At 44.9% G+C, this 20,818-nt stretch overlaps 1 protein-coding gene across 1 annotated transcript in view; it reads left to right on the top strand.

The window, feature by feature from the left end:
- LOC311049462 (uncharacterized protein) overlaps nucleotides 1-20,818 on the top strand; it is a gene marked incomplete at its 5' end in the record, with an annotated part of 43,340 nt that overhangs the window by 9,900 nt on the left and 12,622 nt on the right. The window contains one exon of the mRNA XM_084063037.1: nucleotides 1,382-1,510. Within this exon, the coding sequence (XP_083919163.1) occupies nucleotides 1,382-1,510 (129 nt within the window). The remainder of the gene's footprint in view (nucleotides 1-1,381; nucleotides 1,511-20,818) is intronic.

Genomic DNA, 20,818 nt, shown 5'->3' with positions numbered 1-20,818 from the left:
CTGTACACAATTGTAACATCCGTGGCCATGGGCTTTATATGTTAAATCTGAACCTTTTTATCTATATGTACGGACCAAAAATGGAGAAAGTGCAAGCACTATTTTGAAAATCATCCATGATGGTCATGACAGATGACCTTCTTGTGATCCAAGGCTTTAATTTAATCAAAGAGTAAGAAAATATATATATTTTTCAAATCCACAGACAGACTGTGAGTTACAAATCGTAACTCAATATCATTCTTCTGACTACAGTGACCCGTTACTTATCGATCATCCACCATGATGTTGCCGTTATAAGCACAAATTAACACTCTGTGAACGTAAAGAATGTCCATATAGACTGGACTAATAACCCTCAAGCATGGCCATCAGTTGAGTTCGAGAATAATTTCGAACTCTACTCTGATAGATAGTCCTGGTAGTACTTATTCATTCAAATCTTAAAATATTGCATGGTTTGCTGGTGCACCGGTGTTGATTACCAACAGCCCTTGCATTGTTGATATTTGTTGCAAATACTTGCACCTGTTTCATGTCAAACTATCCAAAAACAACTAAGTTCACCCATTTCTCCCACATTATTTAATTTACTTATTTTTGTATTAACAGGTCCAAACAGCAGCTGACAACTTGTGAGAAAATCATTAAAGCGCTTTCAACCCACTGTGCCTCTTTTGGTTATATGATGATAGGCAGAATCACAGAATGTTTTGAATATTTTTGAATATCGGTGGCAAGAATTAACTGCACTACAATAATTCACCATATTTTGAGCTATAAAAATAATAAAATAAAATAAAATAACATGTAGCAATGTGTAAGTTACCTGTATGTGTGTCTCTAAGATAAACGACAGAGTCACATACCTGACAGAATCACCAAGCTGATCTGTTTATTTTTGGAACACAGTTCTTATCTGACACAGTCTAATATTTCTCTATGGGGATTTTCAATAGAAAAAATACTTCCGGTACTCTGTTGTAGATTCCGAGCAGTTAACCACTTGAACCCCAACAGCCCCTATTCTGGGGGGAATGTTCGGCAAAAATAGCTTTCTGCAAGCTCACAACGCCACAAAGTGAGATGTGTTGTGAGATTGTAGATCGACTGTTTTTAGCAAAGAGATTTGGTGTAAACTAGAGTGAAAAAAGATTGGACCAAATAGCCATTGAAAATAAAGTAATTCACTTAACTTCAATGGAACTCTGTGCAAGCCCTTCCACCTCACTTTTGTGGCAATGAAGAGACAATATAAATAGCGTTGGTGATCGTGACTAAACAAATCAATAAGTAGGAGAATAAATGTCATCCAAATAGAAAATTCCTTTTGGATGTTGTGCTTATGCTGCCTCTTCTCTCCTTCTGTCTGTGTGTAAAGAGGTTTCCCCTGAACATGAGGAGAGGAGCCCCAGTCTGGTCCAGGAATCACAACCTCCACAGATTAAAGAGGAACCTGTCACTCTACCTTGTCTGAATGCCTTCATTGTTATCCCCAATATCCCGACACGTGAGTGTGAATGTCTTTGCTAGAGCCTCCCATCACTGGAATATTCTTCTTACTGTATTAAGAGAGACGACTAATTATTCTACTTTGAATTTGACACTAAGAGATGGCTTAAAGCAAACCAAACTTGTAATGGGTAATTATCAGCTCTTATTTTGTCGCTGGTGTCATTTCTTTTATAATTTATCGTAATTGTTCTGTCTCCTGTGTTTACTTGTCTTGTATTGTATTGATATGTCTGTTTTGTACTGTAGTTATGTTACCACCTTTAACAGCCTGCTTAGGGACTACATAAATTAGCTCTTTGCTAACTCTGGCTCATTTACATGGATGTGAAAACTGAAATGTTGATTAAAGTGCACTGTCCCTGTATTCACTGTTAAATGAATAAGTCAATAAATAAATACATGTGAAAAAGTCACTTACCAGTAGCATTATGAAGGATGTTCCACAAGCTGTATATTACATTAGAACAAACAAACATTGAGACTGCATGCGCAGGTGCAGGTTTCATGTGATCAATTCCCAACAGCTCCCCAAACCCAGTGTTTTGAGGAGAACTGGTTTCAGTTCATTCAACCTCCTCTTGAGTGTTATTATTTGTATTTTTTTATCTATTATTTTTTATCCCACGATTTGTGTAACCCACTTTCTCACCCAGTGCCAATTGTGTATGCAATCCTGGTCGCTACTGCCAGCCTAGGGAGAGCCTAGAGCCGAGCTCATGCCTCCTTCAATGCATGAGAGCTAGCAAGCCTTTGCGTGTGTGTTATTTACTTCATCACGCAACGGTGTTGCATGCTGTCGCTGAGAATAACTGACATACAAGCTCACAACACGCTGCGGATGCGAGCGTTGTGAGCTTGGAGGTTTGCTATTCTCGACCGGTATCTGCGCCCAACACTGCATAAATTAGGCCGAGGGGCGGCAGCTGCGCAAGGAAGCAGACTCTGCTGCCGTGATCATAGCACTCCCTCCGTTGTAATGACAGTGACTGGAGGTGGGGTTTGGAGGACAACTGCTTTGAGAATCGCTTTTATCGTTTACACACAACATGAACTAAGTATTATATATTTAAAGAGCGAGAGATCACAGTAAACATTCTAAGCCTTCTTCCTCCACTGCTTCTGAAGGTTTGAGATACATTTTTGCACGTGAGTGCTGTGACCACTTTTCTATTGCATCTTATGAGCAGTCGGGTGATTTTGGTGCCGGCCTGTGCACGCATACTGGTTCTTATCAGTGTGACGTCTGATAAGGCGTCTATATATTTACTTTTCCTCCCCTCTGGAACAAGGTACTGGACAATAAAAAGCATTACAAGCTGGCTGAAAAACAGCTTCTTTTTAAGAGCTGTAACTAGAGGTTATGTAGGTAGCCCCAGTTTTATTATCTGTGAAGTAAAATACTTACTTATGGGATATCAGCGCCCCCTGGCGATGCACAGAGCAAAACACATGGAGTCCCGCGACAATTCTATTGGATAGGGTCATGTTACGCGAAACCGGTAGTCCGGAAGGGGTATAAATACCCTTGCGTCACTGGGATACGCCCTCTAATATCTTCCCTCTGCCCGCTGAATGCGCACAGAAGGGGTATTAGGTAAGTATTTTACTTCAGAAAACTGGGGTTATCTACGTAACTTCTAGTTATTATGTCTCTCCTCTCGTAAAATACCCTTCTGCATGCCCTTAGCACCCAGTCCCGCCATACAGGCGAGACCCCAGCCACATGGGCGCCCCAGCCCACTGGGCCAGGATGCAGAAAATTACCCGAAGGTAAGGCCCTGACTGACCGACCCTCCGTCCACCTCATTCAGCTAATGGGCAGACAAGAGTCCAACCCATACTGAAAAGAGAATCAGGGCCTCCTCTCCCCTGGACCCCAGCCTAGCTGGTCCAGGGGAGGCTTATAAGGAAGAACAAGCAGGAAGAGAGGCATGCCCTTAGACTTGCCCCAACCTCTCCTGGCTTGATCCAGCAGCCATATCCAAGATTGTGTGCGCCATCTCAGATGCCGCCACATCCAGGCTGTAAAAGGCCACAAAGAAGGAGACGACCAGTTTGCCGCTGAGCATATTTCCTGCATCGACACCCCTTTGTAAAGGGCCTACGATGCAGCTACACCCTAAGTAGAATGGGCCCTTAGTCCCTCCGGGACTACAGAGCCACTACTCACATAGGCCAACCTGATCGCCTCCACGATCCATTTGGCCAAGGTCGGTTTAGCCACCGCCTTCCTCTGGCCAGACCAGCAAAAGGAGACGAACAGCTGAGACGACCCACGGCTGGCTGCCGTCATCTGACAGTAATGCTTCAACGCCCTTACTGGACAGAGACAGTGCAACCTCTTGTCAGTCACTGACGTGAACAGTGGAGGGTGGAAGGCACCCAGCTCAACTGGGGCCCTAGCCACCACTCCAGTCTTAGACACAAACGCCAAGTTGGGTTTCAGTAAAACCCTCTTGCCGTCGTCTGAAAACCACATGCACTCTGGGCTCACCGAAAGTGCCTGTATGTCACCAACCCGCTTGGCTGTACACAGGGCCACCAGGAGGACCGTTTTGAGACTCACGATCCTCAGATCTGCAGACTCAAAAGGCTCAAAAGGAGGACTGCAGAGTGCATCCAGCACCACCGCAAGGTCCCATTTCGGGAACAGAGGCCTGTTGACCGTCTTGGCCCGCCTAGCACCGTTCATAAAACGGCGCACCAGCGGATGATGGCCCACCGTCTTGCCATCGAACCCCTCGTGGCAAGCGGAAATGGCTGCCAGGTACACCTTGATGGTGGAAAAGGCTAAGTCCTGATTTAACCTATCCTGCAGGAAAATCAGGATGCTGCCCACAGGTGCCTGGAAAGCCACCACTGGTGGTGACCGTTCTGAGCACCAGGACACAAACATGTCCCACCTGACGTCATACTCTAGTCTTGTGGAGACAGCCCTATCCCCCTGAATGGTTGCAACCACATCAGGAGGCAACCCCTGCGAGCTCAGGCTCGTCCTTTCACGGGCCAGACCCACAGGTCTAGTTTCTGTGGGTCCTCGTGGAACACCTCGTTCCCTCCCTGTCTCAGTAGGTCTCTGAACAGAGGGAGGGGCCACGGCTCGTCGTAAAGGAGGGGAGACATTTCTGACCTCCACACGCCCCATGCCGGGGCTACTAACAGTACTGTCAGGCCCTGGAGTCTGACCCTCTCCAACGTCTGAGGGATCAGCTCCAGAGGCAGGAAAGCATACAGTAGTTCGTTCGGCCACTCATGTGCCAAGGCATCTCCTCCCATGGAGACGTCCTTGTTCACTATCGAGAAGAACCGAGAGCACTTCATGTTCTCTCTGGATGCAAACAAATCGATCTGAGCCCGGCCGAACCGGGCCCAGATCATGTCCGCTACCCGTGGGTGGAGTGACCATTCCCTGTACCGGAGCCTCCCTCTGGACAGTAGGCCCGCCCCGCAGTTGAGGTGGCCCGGTACATGAAGTGCTTGAATCGATGCCAGGCGCGAGTCACACCACAGCGTTAGGTTGCGAGCCAGTTTGTCCAACGCAAGGGAACCCAAGCCTCCTTGTTTGTTGACATAACACATCGTCGTGGTATTGTCCGTTCCTGACCAGGACATGACACCCCAGGATGTAGCTCTCGAAGTGTTTGAGAGCGAGGAAGACCGCTAACAACTCCAGGAAATTGATGTGGGCCTCCTTCAGAACGGAGTCCCACCTCCCCCTGGTTGAGTAGCCGTCGTGGACCGCACCCCAGCCTGAAAGGCTGGCGTCCGTGGTAATGACCTTCCAAGTCAGCACAGCGCCTATTCTGACCCCCTCGGACAGAAAGGTTGCCTGCGACCATGGTCGGAGCGTCTCCATGCAATGTGGTGACACGACCACCCTCCGATGACCGTGGGTGTGTGGGACCCTCAGGGACCACATCCACCTCTGAAAAGGTCTCATGTGGAATCTGCCCAGCCGGACCAGGTGCACGACCGAAGCCATGAGACCCGCTGCTTGCATGCAGGTTCTGTACACGACTCGACGCCTCAGGCGAAGGGATTTTACGCATGACAGAAACCCGGCTATTCTGTCCTGAGACAGACGCTCCACCATCGTGGTGGAGTCCAGCGAGATTCCTATGAAGGTGGCCTGTTGGGACGGGATCATAACGCTCTTCTGAGCATTGATTGTGAACCCCAGGGACGTCAGGTGCGCAATGGCCATCTCCGTGTGATCTCCACCTCCTCCCTCGAGCCCGCTGACAGTAGCCAGTCGTCGATGTAAGTCGACAGGCCGAGACCCTGCTGCCTCAGTGGAGCTATTGCCGCATCGGTGCATTTCACGAAAACCCTGGGGCTCAGTGACATGCCAAAGGGGAGAACCGTGTACTCGTACACTTTCCTTTCGTAGCCAAAGCGCAGGAATTTTCGGTGCGGAGGGTAGATTGGGACGTGGAAATAATCATCCTTGAGATCTATACTCGTCCACTAATCCCCCTGTCGTATCGTGCGTAACAGCGCCCTGGTTGTTAGCATTCGAAAATTGAAGACCCTCAGATATCTGTTGAGGCCTTTCAGATTCAGACTGGGTCTCACGCCCACCCCTCCCCCCCCCCAGAAAATATACCGAACATAACCCCAACCGGTTCTGATCCGGAGATAATTCTCTGATCGCACTTTTGCTCAAGAGAGACAAAACCTCCTCCCTCAGCGTCACGGCCGCAAGGCCCGACGCTCGAGAAAACAGTACTTTGTCTGACATCGGAGGTTTGCTGGAAAACTGCAACCTGTAGCCCTTCTGAACGGTGCGCAGCACCCAGGGATTCGGTTTGCAAGCTTTCCATTGATCCAAACATCGAGCGAGGGGATTCGACGGGAAGGGGGGGCTGCTGACGTCACCTGCTCTGTGGAGCTCGTGTCCATTTCCATGGGGACCGTTAGCGACAGCTGGGCCCGTGGAGAGGCGCGGGTTACTGACGTCACCATCACGCAGAGCGCGTGCTCATTTCCGAGGGAACCGGAGGCGTCGTCGCTCTGAGTGGCGTCACAGCGGAACCCTTCTGCGAGGAGGATGCTACCCGGAACGGAGCTCTCGTCAACCATGGGGAGTGTGTCCGGTGTAACACCGAGGCCCTCTGACATGTAAACATCCGCCTCTCCTCGACCGCCATCTTGGGGAGGTTGAGGGAGGCAGCCATTTTGTCTTTCCTCCGTTCCACAGAGGCGCTTTGCTGCCATCTGCCGGACGGATGAGAGAACTGGCGTGACCATGTTAGTTTTTACGTTTACATGGGGCACCTGTCTTATACCTTGAAAGCAAAACATTTGAGGCATTTGATTCATTGTAAGAGGTAGTACTACCTTCAATTGATTCAAGTTGTTCAATTCAATTTCAATTCAAAGGGCTTTATTGGCATGAGAAAACATACGTTTACATTGCCAAAGCAGAAAGCACAATACAACAATATAGCAAAAAAATCAAAACAAAAAATATGTACATTTGAAAGTCAGAATCTTCAATAGATCAATTTCTATGTACCAAGATCACTGGGTGCAGGTATAGTGCAGGAATATACACAATGATTAGTTTGATATCCTTCTCCTATCACAGCAACTCACAAATCTTGCTGCTGTGTTTGCACATTGTTGTACTTCGCCCAGCAGATATGGGAGTTTTATGTCATTGGTCATGTTTTCAAAATCTCCGTGTGTGGTTGTAATCTGTGGGAAGTATGTGTCTCTGATGTCTTGGTACAATGGACAGACGGTTAGGAAGTGTAGCTCGGTTTCCACTTCATTTTGTGTGCAGTGGGTGCATAGTCTGTCTTCTCTCGGGATACAGGTCTGCCTGTGACGACCTTTCTCGATCGCAAGACTGTGCTCACTGAGTCTGTACCTAGTTAAGATTTTTCTTTGCAAGATTTTTCTTTGTTTTGGGTCGGTCACGGTGCTCAGGTATTCTGCCACTGCGTATTCTCTGTTTAGGGCCAGATAGCATTCTGCTTTTGTGTTGCTTCTTTCCAATGTATCAGGTAGTTTTCCTTTTGCTGTTTCATAATTTGGTTTAGTCCAATGGGTTTTCTATCTCGTGGCTCTGTTTGTGTTTGTGCCCGGAGTTAGAAATTTGCACCCTATGGCCAGAAAAATATAGAAGTCTGTGTGTTTTACTGGGGTTTGACTGGACTGCCGCATCATACTATAATTCTAGTAACCTCACGGCGGTGTCTTGGTTGGGGGGACTCTTGATCAAACTGCGCATGCGTCGTTGCCAGGTTTCGCGAGAGAAACAAGCAGCAAGGTCTATGAAAACGAGGCCAAACCAAACAAACCCTATACCACCAACATTGGCCCTACAGCGCTTACAGTCGGCCGACATGGCAACACCGAGACCCCGCCCACTCTCTCAGTACAATTCTTCCTGTGGAAAGTAAACACACCAGACGGACCTGAGGCGGGCGAGTAACATGCCTACGCCATTCTCCGTGCTGACATATGTATATATATATATATATATACGCCCGTGGGGAGGGCTGACCGCGGGCCGGGGGGTGCCGCGACGGGAGCGACGGGGGGGCGCCACGACGGGACGCGCACGGGGGAGAAACGGCGCCACAGGACGTGCATTAACCCCACGTTTGCAACGACTTTCGTCTGCGCCCTTCACCGGGTATGGTCTAGTTACTACAATGACCATAATGCTTTGGGGCACTGCCCTTCCTTGTGGGAGCCGAGGCTGCGTGGGGGTGTGGTCTACATTGTAACTTTCCCCTCCCAGTTCTCACTACAACATCAACACATGTTGATGTTGTCATCAACACATATAGTCCAGGGGCCAACACTGATATTCAACACAAATTGGTACCACCTAAGGTGACCGTAAAGTTTTTGTATTTTTGTCTTCCTACATGTCTCTAGTTTATATTTCGGTATGATAACCCTTCCAATCTTGTAGCTTAATGGCAGTTATCACTACCTACCGGCTAATGTATGAATAATGATAGGAGACACAAAGTAGAATCTTTGTGTCTCCTACCCCGGGCATCAAATTATTGCGACAAAAAACAAATATATCCATGTATTCAAGGCTTCATGGGGTGTGCAATTGATAGAAAATAAATATTTTTTTGGGTGAATTCCTCCTTTAAGTTTTTCAGGGGGACTCTCTACCCATTCAGCTATGACCACCCCAGACCGAAGGAGGGTCAACTTTTACAAGCTTATGGAAAGCAGTCTTTTTGCAAACACCAAAAATCTGAGAAGTTATCAATTGCACACCCCATGAAGCCTTGAATACATGGATATATTTTGTTTTTTGTCGCAATAATTTGATGCCCGGGGTAGGAGACACAAAGATTCTACTTTGTGTCTCCTACCGGATACATTAGCCGGTAGGTAGTGATAACTGCCATTAAGCTACAAGATTGGAAGGGTTATCATACCAAAATATAAACTAGAGACATGTAGGAAGACAAAAATACAAAAACTTTACGGTCACCTTAGGTGGTACCAAAATATGGCCTGGCCCCTGGACTAATACAGCACATTGACCACTGACCAGTGTTGCCATGTCTGCTTATTATAAGCGACTCTGGGACTTTGTAAATATTGGTAGTTGTGGGTGACGTTTTTTTGGGCTTGTTTTTAAATACATAAATAAAATAATTGTGTACTTGTCCACGGACCCTCATCTGAAATTATAATTTCTGCCAGGGACCCCTGTACCAGATTTGTGTTGTTAAAATGTTTCAAAAATATTCCATACATTTAGCGCTTTTTTTCCTCAAGATTTCTTAGAAAATAGTCACATCTCACAAGATGGCAACACTGAATAGACTTCATGAATGTTCCATTCCGACTTCGTTTACATTTTTATTTACCCAATTTGGATCACAAAACACGACATGAAGCCATGTTCTTTCTAGGACCACGTGAAATCTGCCTCTTGTTGAACCAGTACACAGTTGGACCAGTGCACATTGCAAGTTAGCTATATATACAGAAGGATATAACAGTCCCCAATCCCCATCATCATCGTCGCACTGCTGCGCCAGCCAGGTGAAAATATTCAATCTTTGCTGCTGTTGTATTGTGTTCTGTATTGATTGCATCTTTTAGCAAACTAAATATATCATGTGTAAATTAGCAGAGTAGCACTAAACGTGTGTTCAACATTCCTTCCCAGTTCCCACCATGAAGACAGTGGGTGCATTTCTCCTTTCCGACATGTCGCCTTTCCGACGTTGACGAAGCCTATACCTAACCCTAACCCTAACCCTAACCGCACGCGGAAGCCACTAGTCGGAGTGGTGAGATGTCGGAATGGAGAGTGAACACCGAAGACAGTCCGGTGCTGGTGACGTCCATCTGGGACTCGGGACATCCATGAGGCATACAGTAGTCAACAATATAATGATAGAACAAAACGTTTCATACTCATGTCATGTGTGATTCCTTATTTCTGAGAACATAATGTTTCACTGTCATTTCCAGTTATATTCTTTGGGCTAAACTTATAGAAAACATGATGGGCATTACTTTAGAATAGATGACATGCTAATGTTCAAATACCTTGTCATACACAGCCTAATCGTTGTTTTTTTTGTTCAACTGAGACCGTGATGATGATGATCATATGTAGAAGTAAATACTAATATATCATGAAATGGTTCAAAATAACCATTATAGAATTGTGGGTCATACATTTTGTCATTATGAATGCAATGTAAAATGTACCATGATCAATGAGAAAAGCAAGCAGGGTATAAATAGATAAATATAGAGAAAAAAAAATATATATATATGAATATGACTATCTCATAAGGTGAGTCCGAGGTCTTTCTTCATCAGCAGTTCCTCCATTCTGTCCTGTTGAAAATAACACATTAGATAATTAGACTTGTAGATTAGATATCATCCGAGGTGAAGCCTAATTTATACTAATATTGCATGTGAGCCGAAAATAGCAGACCTACAAGCTCACAAAGTGTCGAGTCTGACGCGTTGTGAGCTTGTAGATCTGCTATTTTCGGGACCCGGTGAGTCTATGGACGAAATAGCCGTGACACATGACTGTCATGGCGGCACTTCAACCTGGTGTTTGCACTTTCTACATGTACAATCCGTACATCTACATAAACGTTCAGATTTCAAATATAAAGTGCTTATCCCATGACCACGGATGTTACAATTTGAATCGGGTGGGTCTAAGTACCAGTATCTTCCGTATTATTTACTAAAAAAGCATTTTAATCCGATCGGTGGCCATTTATTATGCCGACCCTATCGGTGGGGAGGTGTATTGCACTTCACATAGTACATCATATATCAATGAGAAAATGGCCACCGATCGGATAAAAATGCTTTTTTATTTAACAATACGACAGATACGGGTACTTACACCCACCCGATTCAAATTGTAACATCTGTGGCCATGACATAAGCACTTTATATTTGAAATCTGACGAGAGACAAAGCATAAATTAGGCTTGTCACACAAGTGGCTTAGCTTAGCATTTGGCTAGCTATTGGAACAATGTAAACAAGAATGGGCTGCGTGCATGCGTCTATCAGAAGTTACCTACACATCGTACACTACCCTAACTTTATTAATCTCTAACATTAAAGCAATCAAGTACAATTACACGTTGGATTATTATGTCAAGTTGGCATAACGTTTACAGCAATCATACTTACTCTAAAGTAATCCATACAAGTTGTGTCCACTGTCCAGCATTATTTCAGCACGCAGCCTGTTGAATTCCTCTGCGGTGGAGCTGCTCTTCTGTGTTTTATGGGGTAACCGCCGTCCATTCAGACATCTCGCCACTCCGACTAGTGGCTTCCGCGTGCGGTTAAGGTTAGGGTTAGGGTTAGGTATAGGGTTCGTTAACGTCGGAAAGGCGACATGTCGGAAAGGCGCCATGTAACCGTGTTATGGTTCAAATAAATATCTGTTGTGTTAGCGTTTCTCCAGTGGAGAATCTCCACTGAGTGTTTACCGACGCCATTGTACAATTGAGGAAGGGAAAAAAGAAGGCTCATCCCACTCTTTGGGAGACACCCCCTGGGGTGTGTGTGGGTTTGGTCTCACTGAGACACCATGTAGTGCGGACATAAGGTTAGACGATACTTATGCGTCATTTGACGCATAAGTATCGTCTCACGGATAAAATATCTAAAAATACAGATACAACACAAAAAGCACACCAGGATCATGTTTATGGGTCCTAGACTTCATAAAAATAGGATTTTTTAATCAAAATCGGTGAAGTTTCCCTTTAAGCCAGGTTAATTAATTGGGATGTCTATTTTGATGTTTCTTTTGATAGCATAGAATGCCCTTCTTGCCTTGTCTCTCAGGTCCTTTACAGCTTGGTTGTAGTTCCCTGTGCTGCTGATGTTTAGGCCAAGGTAGGTATAGTTTTTTGTTTGTTCTAGTGGGATTGTATTTAGGAAAAATTGATGGTTTTGGCGGCTGGATCTTTTTTGAAATATCATGATTTTAGTCTTAGTTAGGTTCACTGTCAGGGCCCATGTCTGGGAGAATTTGTGTAGGAGATCAAGTTGCTGCTGTAGTCCAACTTGGTTGGAGACAGCAGCAGCAGGTCATCTGCGAAAAGTAAGCATTTGATTTCTGTGTTTGCCAAGGGGATGCCTGGAGCTGTAGACTGTTCTAACGTTTTTGCTAATTCGTTGATATATATATGTTGAAGAGTGTTGGACTCAGGCTGCATCCCTGTCTAACTCCTCGGCTTTGGGGGAAAAAATATATGTGCTTTTCGCCTATTTTAACTGCGCATTTGTTGTTAGTGTACATTGATTTTATGATGTCATAGGGTTTCTCCCCAATGCCACTTTCCAACAGTTTGTACATCAGACCCTCATGCCAAATGTTCATTGCATGCTTCGGCATCGTCCCAGCAGTGCTCGGACTGTCTTCCAAGGGACAGACCGAGTACTGTGGGCTCATTAAAGAAAGATGATGACGGGGCTCCCCTTTTGCTTCGGGTAGCGATCCGCATCGTTCTTTGACGGGGCTTTTCGTCCTTGCGTCTGACGTCGCCCAGTCCGAGCGTACCGGGCCGACCCTCCCGGGAGCTGGTTCTGGTCGAAGATGAGCGGGACACCCCGCCGGCGAACGGGGGCCCTAGCCCCACCCGTGGGCCTCTTTTGAGACTGATTTTCAGCAGGTGAGGCCGGGGTCAGGAGGCCTCCCTTCTCTGATTCTCCTCCGCCTTTGTGCTGCGCGGCAGCTCGGCGGCCGTGTGAAACAGGTTATTCGCCTTGAGGGGAAGATGGCACAGCTTTGCGGCGACGTTCTTGTCGCACTCAGCGGTGAGCTCGAGCCATTTCGCCTGGTCCATGTCAGCGACGAGGGCCATGGCTCGACCCGTCCACATCACGCCGTGGCAGGTGCACATGATGGCGATCTGCACCAGCCTTTCGAGCTCCTTTGCATCTGCGACCCACTCGCCGTGTATTTCAGCTGCGGCCTGGTCCCCCAAGGGTTTGGCCACCAGCTCCTCGAGTCTCTTGGCGGCCGTTCCTTGCAGGAGGGCCACGGGGTTGAAAGCCTCCATTGCTAGGCCCGAGGCCTTGTAGAGGGTGTTCAACGACCCGGTGCTGGCCCTCCTGGACTGGTCTGTGAAGACGGGTCTCTCATCGACAGTCTTAACGGAGCCAGGCTTGCCGTCCTCGACCCCAGTTTGGATGGGTATTACCAGCGGTGCTGCAGACCGCCGCGGTGGTCGCTTGGAGAGGCCGCGAGTAGTTTGGCCCTCGTCAGCCGATGATCCAGGTGGAACACGGTGAAACATGCACAGGCCCGACAGGGGTCCTCGTCACCTGGTTGGTAGCGGGCGAGGAGTGCATGATTCGGCCCCAGGCAGGAGATGCACAGGCGGTGCGGATCATCGGATGCTACTAGAAGACTGCAGCCCACTAGGCCGCAGACCTTCGGAGCCTCCATTCTATCCTGTTCTTTGCCAGACCCAGAGGGTCGGTCTACATGAGGCTTTGCCCCTTTTCGTCCATACATGGGCAAAAAAGACCGTCTGTATAGAAGGGACCTCGGTCTGTCCCTTTCTTCTCCATACATGGGCATAAAAGGGACACAGGCTGACACGTCATGCCAAGTCCGGCGTGACGTAGTGCTCTGATCTTATAAAGTACTAGGAATTTATTCTAGGTCTGGCAGAACCAGGTCTCCTGGTCTTTTTCAATGAGAATAAGCGGTGCCTCTTTTGAAAAATAATATAATACCATTACTAAACGGTAAATACACAAAAAAGAGTCTAATAACGACGTTGCTTTCATGTTGATCTCTGTCGTCATGGTGATGATGTCATATTGAATATATCAGTCTTGCCCAAATATGGAAAGGTGGCGGCTTGCACACATGGCTGTTGTTATGGCAACAGTTTGTGTTGTGAGTGAGGTAAGAGCAGAGCTCTGCTTAGCCTGTATAAAGTGTTAAGCTACTGCAACTACTGCGACTTCCACTTCATCCCGCTAGGACCAATATATTTCCTGACGAAGAATGCTGAGAGAAAGAGATAGAGAACATGCAAAGATAGAGTATAAAGACACATTTGCAAGCCCCTGCAGAACCTACAACTTCGGTCTTCATAGAAGCAGCTTTGACGATACACCACCACTCCTGGAAGGAGCGAGTCCAAATATTTCCTTACTCAGTTCTCTGGTTCTGAGTGTACATCTGCCTTGACAACTATCTTTCAACACATGAAGAGGAGCAACGACCTCTACTGAAAAATTATGACGGGACAGATCCCCTCAGCAGCCGATGAGCAAATCACCACCAGCTGTGTAATAACCAGCCATGAACATGGAAACACTGACATACCAACATCTTACAGTCGTCAACAGTTTACCAAGACGTTAACTCAACCAGACGTAAAGACCCGTCAGAGGACTTACACAAGAAAGACATCTTACATCTGTAAACTGTGTGACAAGAGTTTCAGTCTGTTATCTAACCTGAAGAGACACCAGCATGTCCACACCGGAGAAAAACCTTTTCACTGTAAACATTGTGACAAGAGTTTCAGTCTGTTAGCTAACCTGAAGAGACACCAGCATATTCACACTGGAGAAAAACCTTTTCACTGTAAACAGTGCAACAAGAGTTTCAGTCAGTTAGCTCACCTGAAGGGACACCAGCATGTCCACACCGGAGAAAAACCTCACCACTGTCAACAGTGTGACATGAGTTTCAGTCAGGTAGCTAACCTGAAGACACACCTGCGTGTCCACACTGGAGAAAAACCATACCTCTGTAAACAGTGTGACAAGACTTTCAGTAAATTATATCACCTGAAAACACACCAGCGTATTCACACTGGGGAAAAACCATACCTCTGTAAACAGTGCAACAAGAGTTTCAGTACATTATATCACCTGAAGACACACCTGCGTGTCCACACTGGAGAGAAACCTTACCTCTGTAAACAGTGCAACAAGAGTTTCAGTCAGACAGGTTTACTGAAGACACACCTGCGTGTCCACACTGGAGAAAAAACATACCTCTGTAAACAGTGCAACAAGAGTTTCAGTACATTATATCACCTGAAGACACACCTACGTGTCCACACTGGAGAAAAACCATACCTCTGTAAACAGTGCAACAAGAGTTTCAGTCAGACAGGTTTACTGAAGATACACCTGCATGTCCACACTGGAGAAAACCCCTTTCTACTTTAACCCATTAAGACCGGGAACGCATCAGTATCATTTTAAGATTTATTTGGCTATTGAAAAATAGCAGATATACAAGCTTGTAGATCTGCTTTTTTTTGAAAAATTGTGATTTTCTTTTTAGTTTTTGCTTTTGCAGGGATTCTACAAATCTCTTCTAAATCCTAACAGTTTTTCGAAAAAACGTATGTTGCTATATAGGCTAATCAGTGGTTCTCAAACTTTTTTCATGTCAAGGACCCCCTAAATCTTTTATTTTCTTTCTTTTTCCTTTATTTATTCAGGGAAACCCATTGAGAGCAAGCTCTCTTTCTCAAGGACGCCCTGATAACAAACATTTGAATCACATTACAATGTCACAACTTTGACAATAAAGCAAAAAAGAAAAGAAGAAGCATAAAATGATATGTATTTGGCCGCGGAACCCCCATCTCAAAGAAAAACCTTTCCATTGTAAACTTTCAATTGTTTAGACCAGGAGACTACAACATTTGTTCAGGCCAATGACCCCCAATGAGTGAGACGAAGCAGGGACCCCCACTACTTGTGTAATTTTTTTAGAAAGCCTTCCATGCAACTTGATAAGAGCTTTCAAAGCTAGCTCACTATATGCAGCTTATTGTCTTAACAATGTCCCTTGACCGAGATTTGAGACTAGCTTGGAAGTATTCCATAAGGATTAAAAACATGTTTTGCCTGTTGGTAGGGCATTACACATTTTTGTGGCATAGCAGTAGAACAAATTTAATCCCTTGTTTGAGCCAAATCTGGGTTAAACGTGATTTGTGCTCCCTCTGGTGTTGTGATTGTGGACGTCATTGACGTTTTTGAAGTAGTTAGAAAGGTACATGGGTGACTTTGTGGTGTAGTGTATCTTGTAGACCAGGCCCATTGCAAGTTGCTGTACTCTACCCTGAGCCATCCCATCTTAGCAAAGTGACCAGGGGTTAAATTAGTTGTAGATGTAAGGCCAAGCAGTAGCCTGACCAGTTTGTTTTGGGATGTTAGTGGAGGTGCTAAGCAACATTTGACTTCAAGTCATGATACAAAGGTCCCCTTTGGTATGGAAGTACCTTAGGGCCATAGGAAAAGAATTATCCAAAGAGACGAGTTAGATCACCCTTCTTTTTTTTTATAGGCGTTTTTAAAAATGGCCGCCGACAATTAACCACTATTACACCAGACCCCATATCTTTGCTTCTGTTAGAGCTATAATAATAATATTGGTGTCAAAGTGTACATTTTTGGGGTCAAGGAATTCAATTAAATAGGTGGCAATGCAAAAAAACGAATACTTCATTAATTGCCATGACAGCGGGGGGTAAAATATGCAAACTTCATTAAAAAAATACGTTTTAACAGGGTAACTTAACCCCTCCCCCTCTAAAACTTGTATTTACTTTTCCCTTTGTCATGGAAGTACCTTAGGGCCATAGGAAAAAAAATATCCAAAGAGACAAGTTTGATCACCCTTCATTTTCTTTATATAGGCGTTTTAAAAAAAAGGCTGACGACAATTAACCACTATTATACCAGACCCCATATCTTTGCTTCTGTTAGAGCTATAGTAATAATATTGGTGTCAAATTGTACATTTTTGGGGTTGAGGAATTCAATTAAATAGGTTTCAATGTAAAATACCCAATGCTTTACTAATTGCCATGACAGCGGGGGGTAAAATATGTAAATTTCATTTGAAGAATACGTTTTAACAGGGTAACTTACCCCCCCTCCTCTAAAACTTTGATTTACTTTTCCCTTTGGTATAGAAGTACCTTAGAGCACTAAGAAAGAAATGATCCAAAGAGACAAATAAGATCACTCTTCATTTCTGAAATATATGCGTTTTTAAAAAATGGCCGCCACCATTTGAAGTGATACAGCAGAACCCATATTTACTTCTGTTAAAGCTATAATGGTAAACATTTTTAGGGTCAAGGAATCCAATTAATTAGGTTTCAAGGCAAAACAAATCCCCAATAATGTTCTTACTACCATGACAATGGGGTTGTTGTGGTAATTTGAGTCTTGCACTTGCAAATAACCAGTTCTGGCAAGTCCCTTGAAATAATTGAAATTGAAGCCATTCATCAAAGGGCAAAAGGAAGAGGGGGCTCGACTCATCATTTACAGCCTTTTCCAAATATCGCTCATAAGCCTTCATCACAAGTACAGAGCAGCTACAGACACCTGATGCATGTACCAGGTTCTGCAGATGTGGTCAACACCAATGAAAGACTGAGCTTTGCCACTAGTTGAATTATCACTATTGGTGAGAGCTGTAGTCCATCCACTGCCATTCATCCAGCCATTCTCCAGACACACTCCAGAGCATCTTTTTTGGCAAGTGTGAATAGGGGTTGATCAGCTAACATGACTGGTGTCTGACCTGGATTTAGGTAGTTGTTTGCTTGAATGAGGACATTCATTGCATGCCAAGCCAAGCCATAGTGGGACTGGTAGGAGACTCTGTGAACAGTGGCAGTATGTATGATCTGGATGGGGGGGGGGGCTGAACAAGGCTCTGCAATGCTTGCATAATATGCACCCCATGAGATCCATTATTCATCCTCAATGTTGTCTTTCCCCACAAGGTGTCGGTGACTCTCTCCAATCACTGGGAGCCTTCTTCAAGTATGTTGCTGAGAGGACAAGAGGCTGGCTGAGGATGACTGTTTGTATTAAGGGCAGGAACATCAGTTTGGAGTGAAACATCCAGATCCATTGTTGTGTAGAAAGCTGGAAAGGATTGTACATGCTTCTTCCCCATCTTAGCTGGAACTAGGATGTTAGTGAGATTGGCTGTTTGTTGGTCATCTGACGGGAAGTGCTGCTGAATGCTTATGCATGTCCCGTGGAGGGCTGGTTTTGCTGTTGTTGACGATGGGTTGAGGTCAATGTTGTCAAAACCACCATTAGTGAAGACACCCTTAACTGCCTGAGGTGGGACCACCACACCAATCTGCTCCCACTGATTGATCACTGTACTCAATGTTTTCAAGTGATCACATGATACACCATACCTCGCTTATGCATGGTATCCACCTGGTGTTTACTGCCAGTATGCAGGTGCAGATTCATTGCCAGATACAGTGAAGCTGTGGTTCCCTTTCTCTTATGTGACAACTAACACTACGGACATTTCTTGGATCTGCATTTCACAGAGTTGTAAATGATTTGCTGCCCAATTGATATAGCAACCTGGCACTTCTCTGGTTCAGGGGCTGGCTGGTCAATACCTTATCCATCCAGAAGCATCTTTAGGAACAATTGCAGCAGGGGAGGGATTGAATCAGGAGGCTGTGAAGGAACCTGTAAATTATTGTTTCATCGGAAGATATTCTTCCCGGAGGATTTTAGCTGCTCTGAAGATGATGGAGACATCAGTAAATGTGTTGCTTTTCATGCCAACAACAGCTTTCAGGTCATCATCAAACAACATAACAGGGACCAGCCACGATCTAGTCGCACAGATCTGATGTCAATATCCTCTCGAAGGCGCGTGGTGTTACATTTAATAATAATTGATTGACTCAAACAATTCATTGAGGACATGTGCTCTGATGACCTGTGTTGCCTTATTTTCTGTCGTGTCACAACGGCGGTTTCTGCTTTTCTATAGAGCCTAGTCAGGCATGCACGATGATGCACTGCCTCCATAGCTACCATGTCACCAGCAGCTTGTTTAGCTAACAGACACTTGTCACCCAGCACCTGAGCACATTATTTCACTTTTCGATCCAATCCCAGGGTGGAAGCCGTCCTTAGTTCCTTTCTGTTGCCAACTTCACCACAGAAGAAACACGGTGTGGTTTATTCACATGAGGATGATGATGAGCATGAGAGTATAGCCTGTGCAGTGAACTTGCCACCACCATTCATGCACTGTGTTTTTACTGGGCTCACAGACTCTTCATGTCTTCTTCTTGCTCTGTCCACTTTTTGATCAATAATGGCACAGTTAACATAAAAAACATTCTGTATTCAATGAGAAAGTAATACAAACCTCAAATTGAACCTCAAAGTGTCTCAGATTTTCTGTCACCTCTGATTTAATCAAATTGTCGCAGTCCCTTGTGCAGAATTTATGTTTTGTGGCAGCAACATGTGTAACTCTCAGGTGATAGCAGTCAGACATATACACTTACAGTCAGACAGACACTAATCTCTCAAGACAGATTCAGAGCTCTGCAGCTGAATCTGTCGGGAGCTCCTGATACAACGTGTATAGTTAGGAATGTTAGGAATGTAAACAAAGACACGTAGACCGGAAGTGGAGGGCTGAGGGCGGACCTAATGGCCACCATCCTGTTATCCACATTCTATTGGGAGGTCCCCCCCAGAGTCAAATCTTAAGGAAAAAAATAGCAGAGGGTGCTGTTTTTTCCTTTTTTTGACTGGGTTCCTAGATTGGACAGACACACATAGAGCATATGGCATGTGCATAAGAGGTTGTACTTCTTAAAGTTTTTTTTATAGGGGGAACATTTTAATGTCACTTATTTTGTTGATGAAATGTGCATATTTTACCCCCATTGTGAGGGTAATGAGAAAACTATTGGGTTTTTTAGTCTTGGAACCTATGTAATTGTATTCCTTGGCTCCAGAAATGTACACTTTGACACCAATATTATCATCATAGCCCTAACAGAAGCAAAGATATGGGCTATTAGTCCAGGGGCCAACACTGATATTTTCACAAATTGGTACCACCTGAGGTGGCCGTAAAGTTTTTGTATTTTTGTATTCCTACATGTCTCTAGTTTATATGTTGGTATGATACATCTTCCAATTCAGTAGCTTAATGGCAGTTATCACTACCTACCAGCTAATGTATCCGGTAGGAGACACAAAGTACAATCTTTGTGTCTCCTACCGGAAATACACCCGGGCATCAAATTATTGCGACAAAAAAAAAATATATATCCATGTATTCAAGGCTTCATGGGGTGTGCAATTGATAACTTCTCAGATTTTTGGTGTTTGCAAAAAGACTGCTTTCCATAAGCTTGTAAAAGTTGACCCTCCTTCGGTCTAGGGTGGTCATAGCTGAATGGGTAGAGAGTCCCCCTGGGAAACTTAAAGGAGGAGTTCACCCAAAAAATGATTATTTTCTGTCAATTGCACACCCCATGAAGCCTTGAATACATGGATATATTTTGTTTTTTGTCGCAATAATTTGATGCCCGGGTGTATTTCCGGTAGGAGACACAAAGATTCTACTTTGTGTCTCCTACCGGATACATTAGCCGGTTTAGAGTGATTACTGTCATTAAGCTACTGAATTGGAAGATGTATCATACCAAAATATAAACTAGAGACATGTAGGAATACAAAAATACCAAAAATGTACGGCCACCTTAGGTGGTACCAAAATCTGCCTTGGCCCCTGGACTATATGCTGTATTGCTGTAAATGGTGGCGGCCATTTTTTAAAACACAAATACTTTAGAAATGACGTCTTATCTAGTTTGTGTCTTTGGATAATTTATTTCCTATTCCCCTAAGGTACTTCCATGCCAAAGGGAAAACTAAATTAAAGTTTTAGAGGGGAAATAAATGGAAAGTTACCCGTTATTTACGTATTTTTCTAATAAAATGTGCATATTTT

This window comes from Gymnoscopelus microlampas, assembly GCF_963454915.1.
Source record: "Gymnoscopelus microlampas genome assembly, chromosome: 7".
Taxonomy (NCBI): Eukaryota; Metazoa; Chordata; class Actinopteri; order Myctophiformes; family Myctophidae; genus Gymnoscopelus; species Gymnoscopelus microlampas.
This window is presented reverse-complemented; position numbering and strand designations above follow the sequence as displayed.